General features: G+C 34.7%; 1 protein-coding gene across 1 annotated transcript; it reads right to left on the bottom strand.

Moving 5' to 3' along the window:
• Positions 1-12,847: 12,847 nt before the first annotated feature.
• Positions 12,848-18,037, bottom strand: LOC149154483 (LOB domain-containing protein 1-like). Its single transcript, XM_089445489.1, has 2 exons — positions 17,861-18,037; positions 12,848-13,189 (listed from the first exon to the last, which is right to left on the bottom strand). Exons 1-2 carry the CDS (start codon positions 18,032-18,034, stop codon positions 12,848-12,850), a joined length of 516 nt encoding a protein of 171 aa, XP_089301615.1. The 5' UTR covers positions 18,035-18,037.
• Positions 18,038-20,269: the final 2,232 nt, after the last annotated feature.

The following is a 20,269-nucleotide window of genomic DNA, read 5'->3' as shown; positions in this document are numbered from 1 at the left end:
TATGTTGTGTTCTTGATCTTTTGATGTTTAGCACTAGATAATTGTCATCTTATCTCTGTGTTAGAATCTTGAATGCATCACTGAATAGGTTTCTCAGGTTTCTTTCTTTCTAATGCAGGAGAGTTGTCATCCTATCTTTGCATTAGTAGATTAGATTTGTAGGTTTCTGTACTAGTTGCAGCCAGCCATCACATGGTCTTGTGTATCTATTGGTGTGGTTATTATTCTCCATATTCGCCTAATATCTAAAACTGTGAGCATTGGTGGTCTAAAGCCTTGTAGTCTGAGGGTGTTCATGCATGTCTGAAGTGAAACAGAGTAGAAGTGGTTATCTAGCTTGAACCAAACCATCATTCCTTCCACTAAGCCTTGTAACAATAGTTGAATTCATATGTTACCAGGAATCTTTGAGCTACAACCTAGGAGAGTTTCTTGGAATCCTAACAGATCCAGTTGAATTGAACTCTCATGCAGTGATCCTTCACAATGTAATATGGGTCATATGGGTTGAACCTTCTGAGGTCGAATAGGTACTTATTCATCTGTTCTGCTTCGAAATCCACTTGTTTGATACTCCGGATATCATATAACCCAATCTGAAATGGAAGAGTGGGCCAAGGTACTTCTTCTTTTGTTGCAGTCTAGTTGTCAATCCTGTTGAGATATGGTACGCTACTTCCTGCATGATAAGTACGTCCAAGGAAAACTTTAGTAGAACATGCGGAGGCTTCTTCACACTGAACATTCGGATGAAAGTGTCGAACGATGAGGCATACCAATCTACAATGCCTAACAATTCCCCCATTGCTTCCTTTGACATGCAGGGTGGATCCTGTTCGAATATCAACCTGTACACTGAGGTGACAAAATGGTCGGAAACCTATATGATTACTCCCCTGAAGTTACATTCGAACAACAACTTGAAATATGTATTCACAACAGTCTCCATCGGTGACCATGCCCACCCCAAGCCCAAGAACTCATGTCGAGCACATACTGCATCTAGGATGTAAGTAGACATATAAATATCTGCATGTGTACCCTCAAGTGACTGTCAAGACTTTGTGACTTGTTCCTTCAGCTAGTGAGCCAGTATGTCGGGCCAGTTGCATGGTCTTCCTTCTCTAGCTAGTTGGTCCAATGTAATCACCCAACTCTAAGGAAAGGTTTCAGTGCTTGCTTGGCCATTCAGTCGACATGCGAATATGACCAAGTATTGGTACACCTTCCTCAATATCTTTGTCTTGTAGATCTAGTTGGGTGTCATCTTGAAACGAGTTGGCTCCTTTACCCAATCCTTCATAATGTCTCTAGAGTTACCTCTGCTGCTAAGTAAGCTGAATGGAGGACTCATGACAATCGCAGGCTTTGACATCTGATACATCTCATCATAATCTCATGCCCAGAAGGTTGCAAGGTTCGCCCCATTGACAGTTCTCAAGGTCATCGTCTCAAGGTCAGTGTGAAAGATGATCTACTGAATCATGTTCGTGCATGGGATTGCGGGGTATTTGCATGCAATTAGGTACAAGCTATACTTTTGAATGTTCACGTACCCCTGACGATCTTCGAGGTCTTCCCCAAAAGTGCCTACGAATGTTTCATTAACCTCTTGCCACTTTAGTTTTATGTCCTTGTCTAGATACAACTTCGTATCTTCATAGATCGGCAGACTAGAGGACACCTACTCAACTGCTGCTCCAGTTGCAACTCCATCAGTGTCCTGTGATCCTGTTCTCTTGGAAGCCATTGAGACAGATGAACACCTGAAAGATCTAGAAACAAGCAACATGCATGGCAAGAAATATGTCAATGGAATCAAAGAAAATACAGGGAAGGACACAACATATGCCTCAAAAACTGATGAGCGAGATTACACAAATTTTACAGGAAGCTAGGTGACTGGTAGCCATAACTGTGCAAAAGGAAGTCTGGGCTATCTTGGAGGCAGGGTTGGCTGCTAGATCTGTGAAATGCACAATCTAGTCAAGCATCTTCTTGCTGGTATTATGCAATGCACAATTCTAGCTGGGAAGGATTGCTGGCACAGGGACAGATTTGCGCAATTTCTTTGGCCAAGTAGTCATTGTCCTCCAGAAATGAGAAAAATAGTCCTGGAGGCTAGTGTTGGGAAAGAATGCACATTTCTGGGGAGGAAGGTGAGCCTTCCTTCCCCAGATTGCGCAATGCAGCCTTGGTGAAGGTAGAGCTCGGGCCAAGGTTGGCCCGACTCGCCAACAGGAAACTGAAAGAAACTAGGACATTAAATGCATGGCGACACTAAGTGATAGCAGAAGTGATTGACAGTGCATGCAAAACATGAATGAAAGATTCAACAAATAGATCAACATGCATGTGGGTGAGGCAGTTCGTCAATTGGGTGAACGTCCGTGCAAATCAGTTTCATGCATGCGACAATAGTGAGATAGAAACGAAAACTGAAACAGAGCTAGGAAAAGCTAGAATACATGTAAACGACATCAGGTATTCAAATAAATCAAGCAAACAACACACGCACAAGCGAATACACAAAAAGCGACAGAAATGTTGAAAAATACTAGTTGAGGCCACTTACCCATGAATACCTGAGTCAGATGTGTCGAAGAGTGCTGGATGTGTTGTGGGATGTCATAGCTTCAATATCGATGTGAATGAATGAGCTCTGATGAGTTTGGTCTCATGACGCGCATGCCACACCTCTAGGAAAAAACGACACTTGGAGGGAAACTTCTGAAATAACTTTGCATGTAACCCCGGTTGCTAAAAGTAGCTCCCTAAATCATGGGATTCCTTTTGCATGTTATCTCTTGCTATTTCGGGAAGAACAAGTCATGCATGCATGCAAGTCAAGTTTCCTCAATCCCGGGTGGAACTAGTCAACCAGACTGTTCATGCATGCAGTTGCTCAACTGCTTGGGAAAAATGTGCATTCTTGGTTGGGAGCTGGGCTGACTTCCCAAGAGGATTGCACAATTTCTAGGTAGAGTAGCTGACTGCTGCCCAGATTTGTGCAAATCCTGGGCTGAGCAGCCCTGCTGGGGAAATTTGCGCAAATCCTGCTGGGAGTGTTGGCTGGCAGGATTGCGCAATCCTGGAGCCCAGCAGGCTGCTAGAGAGGATTGCACAATTTCTGGAGGGAAGGTTGGTTACCCTCCAGAAATGCACAATTTTCAAGGGGAAGCTACTCAGTCTGCAGCTAGAACAATTCCAGGTTAACATCCTGTGAGGCGAATGGATCAACTTTGCTCGACAGGCTGCCTTTGTGCATGAAAAACACTGAAGCTTGAGTACTTGACGAAGCAAGCAAAGTGCTGTGAAAGATTGGTAGGGAGGCCCCAAAACAAGCTAAGGAAAAATTTTGGAGGGTGGTTGTAGCCACTATAACACATTTCCACAGGATTTCTACCATTGACGATATTTTCTTCAGTGGTAAAGTGTGCCTGCTCCTGCACATGTGATCAAAATAAACCTCTAACCAACACCCCACCATTTTGCTCACAGCCCCCTAGGTTTTCTTTCAAATTAAGACGAGGGGTTGAAACCCTAGAAACAGAGGAAAATAAAAAATCTCCTCGACATTCTTAACCATCCTTCAATATTCAAATACAAAAGTTTATTGAGCCATAATTGATCCTTCCAAAATTTCCATAGGACCTTTGCCATCTTTGATATTTCCTTTAGGAGTAAAGAGCACACTCTCTTGTACTTGTGACAAAGATGAACCTTGTCCCATCACCCCATCATTTTTCACAAAACCCCCTAAATTGGTTTTCAAAATAATACCAGTAGGCGAAACCCAAGAAACGAAGGGAAAAAGAACTTCTCTTCATCTTAACGTATTGTTATAGACATTTTTGTGCCTGACATCACTGAGCATGAAATGTCAATAATCAAGGGATACAAAGTCCCTAAACATGTTGTCCCTTCCCCTAGAGGAACAAGGCAAAGCAACCATAGCAATTCACAAAAGTTCTCCACCTGAAAACACTCAAAAACAAGGCAATTCTGGATCATGTCAACTGCTCCACTGAGCATCTGCGCTGAATGTCAACTACTCCACTGTCTACCTGCGTTGAATGTCAACTGCAAAGAAGGCTACCTGCGCTGAGCGAGTTTGGACAAGTGGCAGAGTCATTCCTCAAGGTGTCAATGCCCAGGAAGCTTCCAAAATGACACTTGGATCAAGGAATTCGACTGGTGATGAGTAAGAGGTTCCAAATCTCCAAGTGGAAGCAAGAACCTCCAAGTGGACTCAAGAACTGAAGTGAGAGAGGACACTAGTCAGTCTCAGACCAGTCTCAAGCTGACTCATCCTCTCTCCAATATCCCTATATATAGATCTCTCTCCATGAGGTCAAGGGAGGCTGGAATTTGGTATTTGCAAAGAATTGTTGTTGGTTTGTGGCTAGAAACATTGGGTGTGTTATGCTTTGAAAGGAGCTGAAGAAGGAATTCCATTCTGCTGGGAAGGAGATGCTGGGTTGGAGCCCTATGGGTTGTATCTCTTCCTGAATCCTGTTACTTTCAATAAAGCTATCTTGATTCTTTCCTATATGCTGGTGTATTTTGTATAATTGCATTAGTATATTTGATTTACTTCTAATCCTGAATCATTTATGAATATGTATATTTGCCTTTGTATTGTGTTCTTCTCTTGTCGCAAGTAGCTGTTCTCTTGTCACAGGTAGCTGTTCTCTTGTGATCTCGTGGGATTCAAGTAGCTGTTCTCTTAGTCAAGCGAGGAGGCAAGTAGCTGTGGACACACAAAGAGAAGAGGATCTAGATCGAGGGACAACCGGAAGACAGCGGTAAGTCTACCAATCTCCCCTCTTTCATATTTCATAAAGGAAGAAATCATAGTAGCTGTATTCGTTTGTTGCTAAGGCGCTGTCACACCTTAGGTGGATAGGATCGTCCTAAATAGGCATTTTTCCCCACAAACGTATTTATGCTCTGGAGAACATATTCGAGGCCTTGCATAGGCTAGAATCCTTGAACTTCTGGAAAAGTATTCTATGAGAAACCCATAACATTTCCACACCCAATCATGAAGGAGAAGCCAATCTCAGACTATCAAAATGAGGTATCCCAAACTATCTGTTATAGCAGCATTTACCACCCTTGGTAGATTTGATGATCTGTGTTATGGCCTAGGGAAACCCTTCCCTTCTAGACTTGGTCCAAATTCTAAAAAACAATGTTTTAAATCCCATACGATGTTTTTCCCTATATAAAAATCATGTACACGCGAGTTAGTCTATACGCAACCCACGTATATGTGTTAAAACATTAAAAATATATAATTTCCTTAAATTCAGGTGAAGTTTACGGGTTTTACCTATTACTCACATATTGTAGCCCATGGCCCAACTATTTCCCAGCTGAAAAACTAATCTGGAGAAGTGTAAATAGACCTCCATGAGAAGGCCTAAAGGGAGAAGGAAAAGTTTAGATATTGATATTATAGTTGATTACATCCCTCATCAAGTCTAAAGAAATCCATGTGCCTTATGCACTCCCAAGTCATAGGAAACCTATGTTTCCTTCTTGAGATGTCCTTCATCCCTTTATGACATCCTTGTGTATAAATTTGGAGGAGCATTGCTGAGGCCTGGGTAGGACGAGTCCAGAGGACGGTTTCGCTTGGAACCGACAGACGACTCAGGTTGTATTTCTTCTATACTTTCTTTAGTTTACATCAATAAAGAGGTGATGTTTTGTTCCTAATATTTAAGGTCTTAATGTATTAATCTATTTTGTGATTTGCTTATGAATCTTATGTTAATGCTTATTTGATTACATGCTTATATGACCTAAAACCTATATCATGAACATGCTTTCTATTATTGTTGATGTATATTCTTTGCTTGAATGAGTTACAGGTTCTAAAGAATTGGAAGAAGCAGAGGGTTTGCACCCTACAGGAATGACCTCAAACTTAGGACCTCTGGGTAATACCTCTTCTTCCTACTTCAGTAGTTTAAGTATTATGACTGCCTGTTTGCATGCCTCTTTATGTTGTAAGCCCTCTGCTCTGTTGGGGTTCTCAACCCAAGACCCTAGGGTGACTTTACCCGTAATGCTATCCAAGAAGGCAATACTAACAAGGAATTACCAAGCCAAATCTCTTCCAAAACCCCCACTCAAATAACTTATATAGTTCACATAACTATTTTTTTATTTTTTGTTCCTTTGACCCATGGGGATTTGAACCTTGAATCTCATTGTTTACATAATACTTCATATCATAGCAGTCACCAAAAGGTTCACATAACTGATATAAATATAAAAATATATTATTAACTAGCACAATCATATATATTAAATGGATGTTGATAGGTATCAAAACACTTACTTCATGATACATTATAACTTTATTGGAATTATATATATATAGATAGATAAAAAATTATAAGAATTTTATTAAAGAAGAGAACTAGGATATGGCCCAAAATCATTACATTTCTTCAAGATTCTAATAATCCTTGTTGATTTTAGCATGGAGGCTCAATCTGGTCTTTTAAATAATTACTCATAAAACAAAATTTTCATTCTCATTCCAACTTAAGATTTTCTAGAACACCCCCAAAATCAAAATGTATTTACATACTAATTTCATATTTACCATAAGGGTTTTACTTGCATAATTACATCATCAAATTGAGGTTGACTCCCATGTCCTTTTTTGGACCCCTGTTCATGAGTTGTTGTAGATTTTAAAAAATCTGTGATTTGGGGTTTACTTTTGAGTTTTTTATTCAGCTCATCCTTTGCTTCTCTTTATTCTTTTCTAGAGTATCTTCCCTAGACCTTCTTGTTCCTTTTTGTTTCATGGTTGGATGAATTGTCCCCCCCACTCAAATTATTTTTGGTATTCATGGTTAAATTTCCAGACCATGTATTTGATCCTTTTACTATTGCTGGAGAACTTGTTGAATCTTGTGTTACTGTACCCTAATGGTTTTCATTTGGAACTGAAATTGGAGGCTCCTATGTGTTGATTACTGTCATAAACGAAGGACCTTCTTCAACATTATGAAACTTGACTCCTGCTACAAGAGATCTGAGGAATGGCTTCATTCACATATGATTAGGGTTGTTTACTAGAGTTTGCTCTACTTCATTCACTTCCCTTTCCTAATGCTCCATATTTTTTTCTTCTTCAACTGGTGTTCCTTTATTCAAATTAGGGTTTGGACAATCTGACCATCTTCCCCTTGATTTTGAAGAACTTCAAAAGGGTGTGTAGATGTATACACTCCATTATTATTTCAGATATTTTGGATCTTTGTCAGTGTTGTTTTTGTTGAAATATGTAACTAGGTTCAATCTTAATAATGACATATGTAATCATGATTTTATGTATTTGTTGTAAAGAGAAAATTAAATTTATTAGTTTCATTCTTAAGGAATGGGTTTCATGCTCAAGGGAAATTTATCTTCAGGTAAAGGACCCATTAACTGCTTTTAGGGCTTGTCATTGAGTCTGCAAATCAATTGAGTCATTGTCATGTATAGAAGACCATTTTAGGCATGTTACATATTGTAAATAAAATTTTATTGAGTCAAAATAAGAGTCAAAGACCCTCCAATACCTTGTCAAACTAGTAGCAACAAGTCGACCTCATGAAGGGGTATTCTACCACCTTGAGAAGCCTATATATAAGAGACTTCAACCTCACTTGAAGAGCACTCGCTCAACACAATAAATTTGATCAAGGAAGAGAAGGAGAGTGAATAAAGGGAAGACTACATGAATGGAAGTTTTCTTCTTTTTTGGATATCTTCTCGTCACACATGCAAAGATTAGGGAAACCTTACTGCAACAAAGTCGAAGTACCAGAAAGTTGTTGGATAAGTCAAAGTGCTAGAAAGTTGTTGGATAAGTCAAAGTGTTGGAAAGTTGTTGTGCAAGTTGAAGTGCTGGAAAATTGTCGGGGGATCAAAGTTTTTAGAAGCTAGTGGGTCGAAGTAGCTTCAAGTTGCCAAAGTTTCTAGAAGTTGCTGGGTTGAAGTAGTTGGAAGCTACTGAAATTGCTGGAAATTTCTAGGTCAACGTAGCGCGAAGAAAGATCATTAAGAAGAATTTTGACTTGGTCTTGGAGGGGACTTGGTCAAGGGTCATAGGTCCTGGAATCCATCAATTGAAGTTATATAAGAATAGAAGAGTTCTTGTGGGTTTTCCTCTTAAGAGGAGAGGTTGTCCCCTGGTTGATCACTATATCTTGTGTCCTCGTATTTAATTGTTCTTCATTGTTTGATAGTTGTTTAATGATCAAGAACACTAATAATAATAAATAAGAAGCTAATCAAGTTAATTAAAATATATCACAAGCAATTATCAAAGAAAGAGAAATAATATAATCTGTTGCCCCTATATTTCTCAATAGTTTTCCCTCGATTGCTTCCTCGCCCTTATGTTTTCCATTGCTCCCCTTGAGATTCATTTGATTCATGGCCCTTATTGCTAGAGGCCTTTGAGAAATCCCTATCAAAGTGGTCATATTATTGGAATTTAAATGGGATTTGTTCATAATCAAAAGTTTGCCTATGGATCCAATCCCTTAGGGTTGGACTGATCTTAGACAATGAGCCCTTTTCTAGATCTAGCTACCTCCACATAGATCTTAGCACATGTAAATTGAGATCAATTGGATTCTTCCCTATCCAAGTATTTTCCAACCCCATTTCCTAATGCCATTGGGAAATCATCACTCTAACAACGCAGAGGAAACCATGACAATTTAACCCATACAGGTATTGCAATCGAGATATCCTCACCAATGTAGGAATCTAAAATCCACTTATTTAGATACATACCTCTAGATCCAAAACATTAAGGACCATTCATGAAAATCACATCTCCTTATTCTTTAAATTCAAATGAAAAATCGAAGAATCTATTACCATAGACATACAAGGCAATATTTCCCTTCATCATTGATCTCTAGGTCTTCTCGAACCAAGCATCCATTGACTGCAGGGATGGAAACATCCCAGTAAATTTTCCAATCAAAGCTATCTCCAAATATTCAAGCGTCGCCCTTCGAACCCTCATGGGAAGGGTCACAGAGGGGATATCTTCAACTCTTTTAATAAAATTGGAATTCACATTAGATGAACATTCGGCAGGGCAACCATCGAGCTTGGAATGCGACTACCTCATCAACATGCGAAAATGGAGGAGTCCTCTCTAGGGATGCCATAGTGGCCTATTATATTTATATTATTATATTATTACTAATAAAAAGAATTAATAATATAAGTTAAACATATATACATTTAAAAAATATGATTCTTAACCATGGAGGTTCACCGACACTTTATCATAAAGATTCTTAATCAATATATAGGCTTTGGTACATTACCATGTCTTATGAATACCATATGCCCCAAAAAAACATAAATCATTTCATACTACACTTGTTCATATGATATCTTTTTAATTAATCAATGTAATTGAAAGGGGAAAAAATGCATAACTATTCTGCAAAATACTACCAAGAATATTCTAGAATATTTCGTCGAGATTAAATCTTATCATCCATCTAATAATTATTCATAATTAAACTAGCACAACCATATAAATTAAATCATTGGTAAACGTAGATAAGAAACATCAAAACACTTACTTTAGAATACATATAGACGTTAAACATATATACATAAAAAAATAAATAAATAAATAAATAAATAAAATTAACCATGAAAATCTACCTCCACTTTAACATGGAGATCCTTAATGTATAAAAAAATGTTTCATTACAATACCATGGGCCAATACCATGGCTTATCATTACCACATGCCCAAAAAACCATAATTCAGTCCATATGACACTTGTCCATATATCATTTTTTAATTAATCAGTTTAATAAAAAAAGTAAAGAAACATAACTACTTTGAAGATAAATGTTAAGGATTGATTCGTGTATACTATTATTAATATTCTAGAATATTCCATGGGGATTAAATCTCTACCATCTACATAATAATTATTGATAATTATATTAAAATTCTAGAAGCATGTTCCAAAATAGACACACCTATTGGCATAATTAATGTTCTAGAATACACATGCCTATAAACATAATAAACTTTTAAAATAAATTATTATTTATATATAAAGTTTACATAATTTTTATAAATATAATAATATAATTATTTTTTAAATAAATTATAATTTATGTTTATGTTTACCTTTTGAAATGTTTAAGCAAGGGTGTCCCCTATCCCCTACCTTTTTTGGTATTTACAATGATAAGTAGAAGAGTGTTTGGAAGCTACAAGATGTCATGGCTCTAAGCGTGTTGGTATGATCATTACTCTTGATATCGTTCTTTTAGCGAGAAGCCATGATGATCTCGACAAGAAGCTTAGAAGCCTCCATGATTATCCTCTGTGATCACTACCATAAGATGAGTATGACTGTTAATATCGACAAGACTAAGGTTATGATAATTAAATCCAAAAATATCAACTCTGATAATTTCATTTATGATAACAATTACTTGGAGAAGGTTTCTTCATACAAATATTTAGGTATTGACATCCATCATAAGCTCAACTAGAATTATAGCATTGAGAAAGTGATTATAGGAGGCTAGAAAGCTTATTATGAGTTTTAAAGCAATTTTAATTCAACACATCTTTAGGTATGGAGTAAAAAAAAGTCCCTACTTGACACTTTCGTCACCCCTATTATTTTATATGGATGTGAGGTTTGGGGTTGTAGTATATCTAGATAATTGTAGATGAAGATCGAGCTTATCCAAAATCAATTTATAACCTACAACCTCAAAATTAAAGGAAATACTCCCTACCCTATCCTCTTGGTTGAAGCGAGCCTTTCCCCCATTGGAAGCATGGCTATGTATTAGGTGTGTGATGTATAAGAAGAAGCTTTACAACATGGAAGCTAAGAGGTTCCCCAAAATTTCTTATAACTCTAGCCAAAACCCCCACCTCGAGCTCAAGCATGGAGGCATAAGGATCCCCAACTTGGCTCGACCACTAGGGGATAAAGGAGGAGATCATCTTGGAGAATAAGGATAATATTAAAAATATTTTTACTTCCAAATATAAGGATAAGTTGTGGGATGATAAGGAGTAGAGGGAAAAGGAAGCTAAGGTATTATAAGAAGGTGATTAACCCCCAGTCTCACTAACGAGAACTTTCTCTTTTGACTGGTGCTAAGAAGAAAATTTTCTCTTTTGACTGGTGCTAAGAAGAAATTGAACATTGTGAAGATAACATTGGTGCTAAGAAGAAATTGAACATTGCGAAGATAAGACTGCCTCGCTCTTACTCACATCCGTTCTCACTTCCAAAACCTTTGCCACACTACCAACCTTCTTGACTTGTTAAATGAGCTAAACTATAGTGATCTAGGAACACTTCTCTCCCTTCTTTTGCTCATAGAAATAAAATATTAGAGTTTCAATTAATCTCTTACATTTTTAAAGTCTTAGTAGACATTAATCATCATTATCATCAATAAAAACTTTTATTTTAAATAAAAATTATATAAATTCCTTATTAAAAATAATTTAAATATATAATAAATTTAATTTAAATTTAAATATTAACATTCATCTTCTCAAAATAAACCACACTGAACCTAATCAGTGTAATAATTTATACAAATTATCCAAACTTAAACTAATTGACATAATAATTTACTTATATATATTAAACACTTTATGATAATATTTATGTTTTAAATTTGACATATTTATGAGTTGGAAATTTATTGATGCAATTATGGAAAATTTGTGGAGTTGTTTTCAATGGGATTTTATAGATTTTCTGGCGCCAGAATCTGGTGGAAAAAATTGAGGTGAAATCTTGATTTGTGCTATTTAAAATGGTTTTTTGACTATATATGGATGAATTCGGTACCGAAAACCCCTAAGACACTTGGATGGTGCAGGGGTTACCCATCAAACTTGTTATTTCAATAAATTCTTGCCAAATTTTAGAGAAATTAGACCAGAATAACTCAAGAGAAAAATTCCAAAACATAATACGCCTATTTTCATTGAATTATAATTAAGATCTTTAAATTTGTATCTACAATTTAAATATATATATATATATTTTTAATTATTATATACTCAATTTATAAAAATTAAAATAAATAAATAAATTATAAAAAAAATTATTAAATTAAGATTTTATTCCTCAACTCTAATTTTTTTCTCAACATTAACATCAACCAATATAAAAATTAAAACAAAATCACTGCAAGCTTACAACAATACCCAAAAATTAAAACAAAATCACTGCAAGCTTACAACAATACCCAAAAGAATTTTGACAAGTTGGAAAGATTTTGAAATTCCAGTTTTAATGAAATTATTTTTGGAAAAACTGTATTAAAAAATAATTAAAATTTTCAAATAATTTCTGCTAATTATAAATTAGCATTGTGGAAATCTACATTCAAAAATTCCAATTTCATTTTTTTCTCAACATTAACATCAACCAATATAAAATTTATAATAAAATCTCTGCAAGCTTACAACAATGCCCAAAAGAATTTTGACAAGCGGGAAAGATTTTGAAATTCCAGATTTAATGAAAATGTTTTTGGAAAAACTGTATTAAAAAAGTAATGAAAAATTTCAAATAAATTTCTGCTAATTATAAATGAACATTGTGGAAATATACATTCGAAAATTCCAATTTCATTTCAAGTGCAACGTTGCTGCTTTACAACTGAAATAACCAACTGACTTTTCCATAAAAATAAATATATAAAAACCATTGAAGAACAGCTCTAATCACACTAATTCTGGCATTTACATACCGTACTTCACAAATAAAACCATGGCCACTCGTTTTGTTTATGTCCAGAGTGGCTCCCATAACTGCAGAGGATCTGCATCATCTAAAACAGGGGGGTTCGTACCCGTGTCCTTGTTCTCAGTTTGCAGCGACCCGCTGTTGAAATTGGGATCCCAAGCAAGTTGATGATATCCTGTAACGAGGGTTAACAGATTAGCATGCAGGAGTCTAATGTTGGCGAGATCTGCTTGCTTGGAAGCCAATTGGGATTGCAGCTCTGCTGCTCTTTTCTGCAGATCATTGATTATTCCAGCACACCCATGCACAGGATCTCGAACTCTTTCGCTTGCTTCGTACACCATGCTGTTTACTGCTTCACCTCTTTTCTCTGCTGGAAGATCCTGCCAGACACACCCATCAACCAATGCATCATAAGCACGTTCTACTCATAAAAGAGTTGGTAGGTTACTGTATTATTTTTATTATGTCGAATATATCACAGCTAGAAATTAAACCAGTAACTTCATATCAAAAAGTATTTTAACAAAGCAAGCAATCACCATGTATCTAAAAACCATCAGACATTTTAAAAATATTTATTAAATAGATAAAATATTTAAATAAATATATATTTTTCATATAATATATATATATATATATATATATATATATATGACATTTTAAATATCATTATGAAAAAAAATTTTGAATTTCATTTTCTCATCTATATTCAATTCTTACCATTCTTACAAGTGACATAATAAATATTAACCATTTAATTATATATATATATATATATATATATATATATATATATATATATAACTATTACTATTACTATTACTATTACATTTTAAATATCATTATGAAAAAAAACCTTTGAATTTCATTTCGCTCTCAATTCCAATTCCAATAATATGCGAAAAGTTTATTCCATTTACAAATTTATATTTCTATTCTTTATTTTTATTAAAATTAATAAACGAAATTATTAAAAATTAATTTTAATATATAGTAAAATAATAATTTTTTGAGATTCCCGGATGCGGGTGTACGTTAGAATTGATATGCTGGCAGGGGAACGAGACGGTAAGTGGCCTTGCCACATGGCCCTCAGTAATCCCGCATACAAAGCCATAAAACGAATTAACAACAACAATAAATGGCATTTAAGTTGGCACTCTGTTCAACTTGGCTGCGTCTACCCGCCTTGGCTCTGCATAATGGCGCCCTCTAGTAATTTCAATTCCACCTCCTTTGTCTCTAATCCTACGCCTTTGCATTGCCATTGTCCACTGTTTGCAGCGGAACCAAGCTCACACACTGCTATGGGTAGGCGCTGCAGTATTCTATGTTGCATTGAATTTGGTCCAAGTAATCATTATTTGCAGAGCTTTAACTTCAACCTTATTCTCCATTCTGCGTCTGTTGATCTTTCTACCTCTGAGCCGACCTTTGAACCTATTGCACCTTCTCAATTCTCAGCACTGCTTCCTCGCAGACTTTCTCTCCATCCCCGCATCAGCATGCCTAGGCTTCACCATAGAGACTGCGAAGCAGAAGAGGGAGTAGAAGAGGCAAACTGCCTCGCTCTCCACCATCTCCTACCTCAGACTCCTTTTCCCCCTCGACTCAATATTTATCCAGCCGCTATCCAAACACTCTTCGTGGTAGAGGGCGCTCACAAGCCCTCTAATCCCAACTGTCGCAATTCGCCTCCCCAACCATTGACATCCCCTCCAACTCACAACAACCCCTTCACTCAGCCCAGTTCATTTATCGTTGCTTCCTGAACGAACCACTCATAAAAGCCACCATATCAATTACCTTCCATGAGGAGCCAGCCAACAAAGATGGATGCCCAACCTGCGAGGAGCCAGCCAAGGACGATGGACTACCACACTGCGCAAGGGAGAAGAAGGACAATCCTTAGGACAAGAACATTGCAGAGGAGAAGAACCATGACCCTCATGAGAAATATGACACGGGTGCGCTGCAACAGGGAGAGGACGACATTGATGCTTACAGGTGTTTCGTCATTGAGGAACACCCGTCACCACTCCATGACACTTGACTCGCCAGCACAGCATGCCACATGACTCGCCACACGTCATCGAGTCTTAGGTTTACGGAATTACATCAATAGGTTTTTTTTTGCGCATTTTTGAGAATCATGTTAGCTACTGTTCTTGTTTGTTGGTTTTCCCTGCGCAGGCAACAAGTTTATTTTTGCAATTTCATTTCTAGACTAGAGTGGTTTCCCATTCTCGGCAGTCTCAATCTTGTTTTGTTGTTATATTCCTTGAACCATGGCACTAACCTGCAGAGGCCAAAGCCTCAATGTATCACTATGTTTCAGTAATAAAATTTAGAATTATTTAGAAAAAAAATAAATTGAGATTTAATAAATTTTAAATAAATAAAAAAACATCATTTAATTTATTATATATGAAAACTTGATTATTATTATTTTTATTATTGTAAAAGGATATTTATGAAAAACAAATGAGAACTTTTCAATATTTATATTTTGACTTTTTCCTCATAAATTTAATAAATGAAGATTTACTATGTAATGGACCAATATCTTTTAAATATCTCGAGGATTTAATGGATTAATATATTTTAAATATCTCGAGGATTTTGCATCTTTTAAATATTTCTTCAACATTTTTCAAATTTTAAATTTATATAACTTTTTTACTCTTTTATCCCATTTTAAATCTATGAAATTTTGTTTGTCAATTTTAAATCTATGAAATTTTATGTTATGAATTTATATGAAATTTTATGTTATGAATTTAAGTTATTATAAGAAGGTCATCAATCCCACCCTAGAAGATCAAAAGTATCTCTCTATTTTAATTAGCTCAAAGAAGAAAATTAATATAGCAAAGATTAGAACGAATTCTCATGAGCTCCATAGTGAAACAGGTCGTTGGGCAGTTCCTAAAACGCCATGGACGGAAAGGATCTGCCATATATGTAAGAATAGGAACATCGAGGATGAAAACCACTTCCTCTTAGAGTGCCCCGGGTATAACCACATTAGATCTCAGTTTCACAATCTTTGTTACAATACTGACCTTCCTAGCCTTTTACAATGTCAAAATTATAGTGAGCTCGGGAGGCTTCTCTCCAAGCTTTTTGAGCATAGGAATAAAATCTTAAATCAGAATAGATAATTTGTTTCTTTAGGTCCGATAGACCATTATTTGGTCTAAGCGGACGTTAACCATCATCATCATCATCATCATATTTTATTTTCTTTATGGATTTAATAAATAAAATTAATGAGAATGATTTTTTAGTTAATTTTTAAAGTTTTTAACTAATGAATTTCATATAAAAATTGTTTTCACAATATATTTTATTATTGACTATTTTATAATTTAATCTAATTATTAGTATAATTATATAAATTAAATGGTTAGTCGATACACATCAATTCATATTAAATTTCAAAATACTTATCCCCAATTTACCATGAAGATTTTTAATTTGTAAATAAGTTTTTTATAATACGATGGCTTATCAATACAACATGCCAAAAAAACCATAACTCAACTCATCTGACACTGGTTCATATGTGATTTTTTTAGTTAATCAATTTAATTAAAAGGGAAAAATGGGCATAAGTACTTTGGAGATAAATTTCAACCTCTAATTTGTTTGTACTATTATGAATATTCTATAATATTTTATGGAGGTTAAATCCCTACTATCCATCTAATAATAATTGATAATTAAATTAAAATTTTGTAAGCCTTATTCCAAAATAGACATGCCTATTGGCATAATAATTATTCGGCGGATTTAACCTCCCCACAGTATTCTAGAATATTCTTAATAGTGTCATATGAAAAGAATTCTGTTTTTTATAGCATGTGGTATTGATAAACAATGATATTATAACAAATTCTATTTACAAATTAAGAATCTCTATGATAAAATGGACCTGAATTTCCATGGTTAAGAATTTTGTTTTATATATATATTTTTAAATGTATATATGTCTAACTTATATATTGATTCTTATTTTAAATAAAGTTATAGTTTAATTAATTCTTATGATTTTTTTAATTTTAGCAACTTATAAAATTTGTTTTTTATGGATTGATGTTTATTAGCATTTACCATCCATTTAATTTTAATTTTAATTTTTTCACAGTGGAAAAATCTATCATAACTCACTTGTCAACCAACACTTTGGACATGGCCATCACTAGCTACTATCCTAAAATGTGATCACTATTATTTAAGGAAAACCACACCCAACTAGTGGTTTGTAAGGGGTAGGCTTTCACTCCTACCATAGACCTCTGGTTGTTGAGCCATTAACCAATTTCCTTACTTTTAAGAAAAACAAGCTCTTAGCCAAGTAAAACAGTTTTAAATCATACTTTAAATCCAACTAAGTGCTGCTGAAATTGGACCAAACAATTTTTAATAAAATTATAAAACTCTATTTAAAACTTCATAGACCAAATTCATTAATATTTTAATTTTTACAAATTTTTAAAATTCAAACATTTTGATAAAATTTATGTAAAACATACATCAATTTTAATTAAAAATCTTTTTAACATTTCAATTATTTTCATTCCTATAAATACTCTATAAATAAAAAATTAAAATAAATCTATACCAATTAAGAAATATATGTATAAAATTTTACCAAAAAATTAAAATGAAACTATACCAATTACTTTGGTAGTTGTTTTTAGTGCGATTTTTTGGAGAATCCGGCATAAAAAAGTTGAGGTTAAATCTTGATTTGTATTGTTTAAAATGGTTTTTTAACTGCATATTTGGATTCAGCACCCTGAAAAATCCCTGGGAGGCTTTGATTGTGCAGAAATTAACTATCAAACTTGGGATTTCAATAAATTGTTGTCGGATTTTGACGGGAAAAACCCACCGAAAAAACTTCCAAAAAGTCAGTTTAAAGACAACTCCATTACTGTGTATAAAACTGAATTGGAAAGAAAACATTAAGCAAACCAATTGGAAAGAAAAAGAATTACGGAAATTGTGTTTTATTTTGATAGCATTGAAGCAATCGAACAAACCTGCAGTAATTTGATGACATGGACATTTCCGAACACTCTGTGTACCAACAGGAACTTCTGGGGGTCATTCTGTGGGAAATAAGGAGCAAGCACGCATTTCTCCGAGCATTTCTTTTTCTGCCTTTTGCAACCAGCGCACGGATTTGCTGTCTGCATCTTCGAATTGGCAGACATGTAGCTCACCTGCAAAACAATTTCACACAAAATAAAAAACTGTTGTGCTGGTAGCTTGCTCTCAGTAAAATGGATCATATCAGGAAATATTCCACTTACTATAGCTCACCAATGTACAGATTACAGTTTTTCCCAGCAGCAAGTGATACAAAACTCTAATCGAGCCTAAAGCAGTTCAATTATACTGGGAGACCAGTATGGTCATTTATACCCCTGAGGGGCCTAATGAATCTTGGCTTCAGTGAGCGTCAGTCAAAGTCCATGGTTCAAATGTTTAAAGAGACCGGAACGAACAGTCAGATAAGGTCACCTATGTTAAAAAAAGACTCTACCTTTCTTTCTTAACAATTAAGTTGAGTTTAGGTTAGTTTTAATGGTTGGATTTTGGAATGAAGAATAATTTTTCATGTTTTATTTTTTTGTATCCGATAAAAGGATTATGTCTATAGATTTAATTTTTGATGTAAAAACGATTTGTCTACCAACAAAATAAGAATGATCTACTTAGTTTATGATCTACTTAGTTTATTAATAAAATGTAATTGTGATTAAAATGAAATGATATTTTAAAGTTCACGAGATTAAAAATAGTTTATAGGACCATTAGTTCCTTGTTTTTCGCCTTTTGCAATTCAATTTTTTTTTATTCAAATTGGTGATGAGCTGACGTTCTTCCAAAGCTTTTCCACCATCATTTTTCACACCGGGAGTTGGTTCTTAATTGAGCAATAAGAACCTTTGTCTTCACACAGCAATAAGAACCTTTGTCCTCCACTAAATGCTAGCTCCAATGAATTCTTTTTGTCGCAGATCACAGGAAGGGTTGAATTCCTCAATGTAGTACTTCTTCTTTCTACCCAACTCTTTTCCCCGTCCTTGTTTAGGAAACTTCTCCATAACAAAATTCTTTAGCTCCTTGCTATTTGTGGGACAGGGATTGAGGTAGATATTCCATTTTTGCATCCATGTGTAGTTTTGTTTCATCCATGTTTTACTTCTTTTAGTGATGCCTTCATTGAAGATACCATTAGGGCATCTACCTATTCCCATTTGCTCAATTCTTTTTATATGTCTTATGAGCTGCACCACTTAGATGGGAATTGCCCATATTTCACTCAACATTATCTCATTAAGCACAATGTTACCTAGACGTTTCAAATTCAAGTCCTTTGACTCTTATACCACTTGTTGAAATCACTATTATCATTATACTAAAACCCACAAATATTGTAAATAAACAGATCACCAGATCTTAGAAAATGAAACACCTAAAAATTATCCAATAGGCAACCCCTTTACAGTGTAAAAGTAGAAACTGTCGCCTTTACAGTGTGAAAGTTGAAACTGTGTGTGTTTTTCCTTTCACATGGTTGGTGATCTTACGTCGGCGAAGATGCCTTGCATGACATGTTATGTTGACCACGTACATTCAAATGGTTTAAGAGGACCAGCCGTGGTTGTTGTAGACGTATTAATTCCAGTAAAATTCTTACGGAATTATATTGTGCGCAGACTGAATTCTCTCGCTTGCGTCATTGTTATGACGCAGCAAGAAATGAGAGTCACACTATTGTCTTGACGTTATTAACTTTCCAGTAAAGTTTGCTCGTAAAATTCGGAGGTAGAGAAAGCGATGAAATGGTGGAGACTAGTGAGCCAGTAGGATCCACACACAAAGCACGGATGTTACCTTAATGGACACCTTTGCATATTTGTTGGTATGGGATATATATATATATATATATATATATATATATCTTAAAGTTAATATATCTTTTAAAGTTAATATTATATAATAGGATGGTTTTAATTTTTTTATTTTTTTTATCTCTGGAATTTTTTATATTTTTTTTAAATATTATTTATTAGGTAAGTATTTAGGATTTTGATTATTTTTATGGGTGAAATGGTATTTTTTTGGGTTATCAAAACTTATTTTTAATGGTATAAATGGATTTAAATTATGGTAATCTAACTTAAACAAAATGGTCTTTTTCAATGTATAGACTATATTTTTAAATTATATATATATATATATATATATATAATTTAAAAATATAGTCTATACATTGAAAAAGACTATATTTTTAAATTATATATATATAGTCTTTTTCAATGTATAGACTATATTTTTAAATTATATATATATATATATATATATATATTATTCTCTATCAAAATATGAAAAAAGTAATTGATTTGACAATTATTAGTTTAGCATTGACCAATGCAAGT

The sequence above is a fragment of the Pinus tabuliformis genome, chromosome 9, assembly GCF_031772625.1.
Source record: "Pinus tabuliformis cultivar Carrire ecotype Pingquan chromosome 9, CPIR1, whole genome shotgun sequence".
Classification (NCBI taxonomy): Eukaryota; Viridiplantae; Streptophyta; class Pinopsida; order Pinales; family Pinaceae; genus Pinus; species Pinus tabuliformis.
Note: the sequence above shows the minus strand (reverse complement) of the source record. Positions and strands in the feature narration are given on the sequence as shown.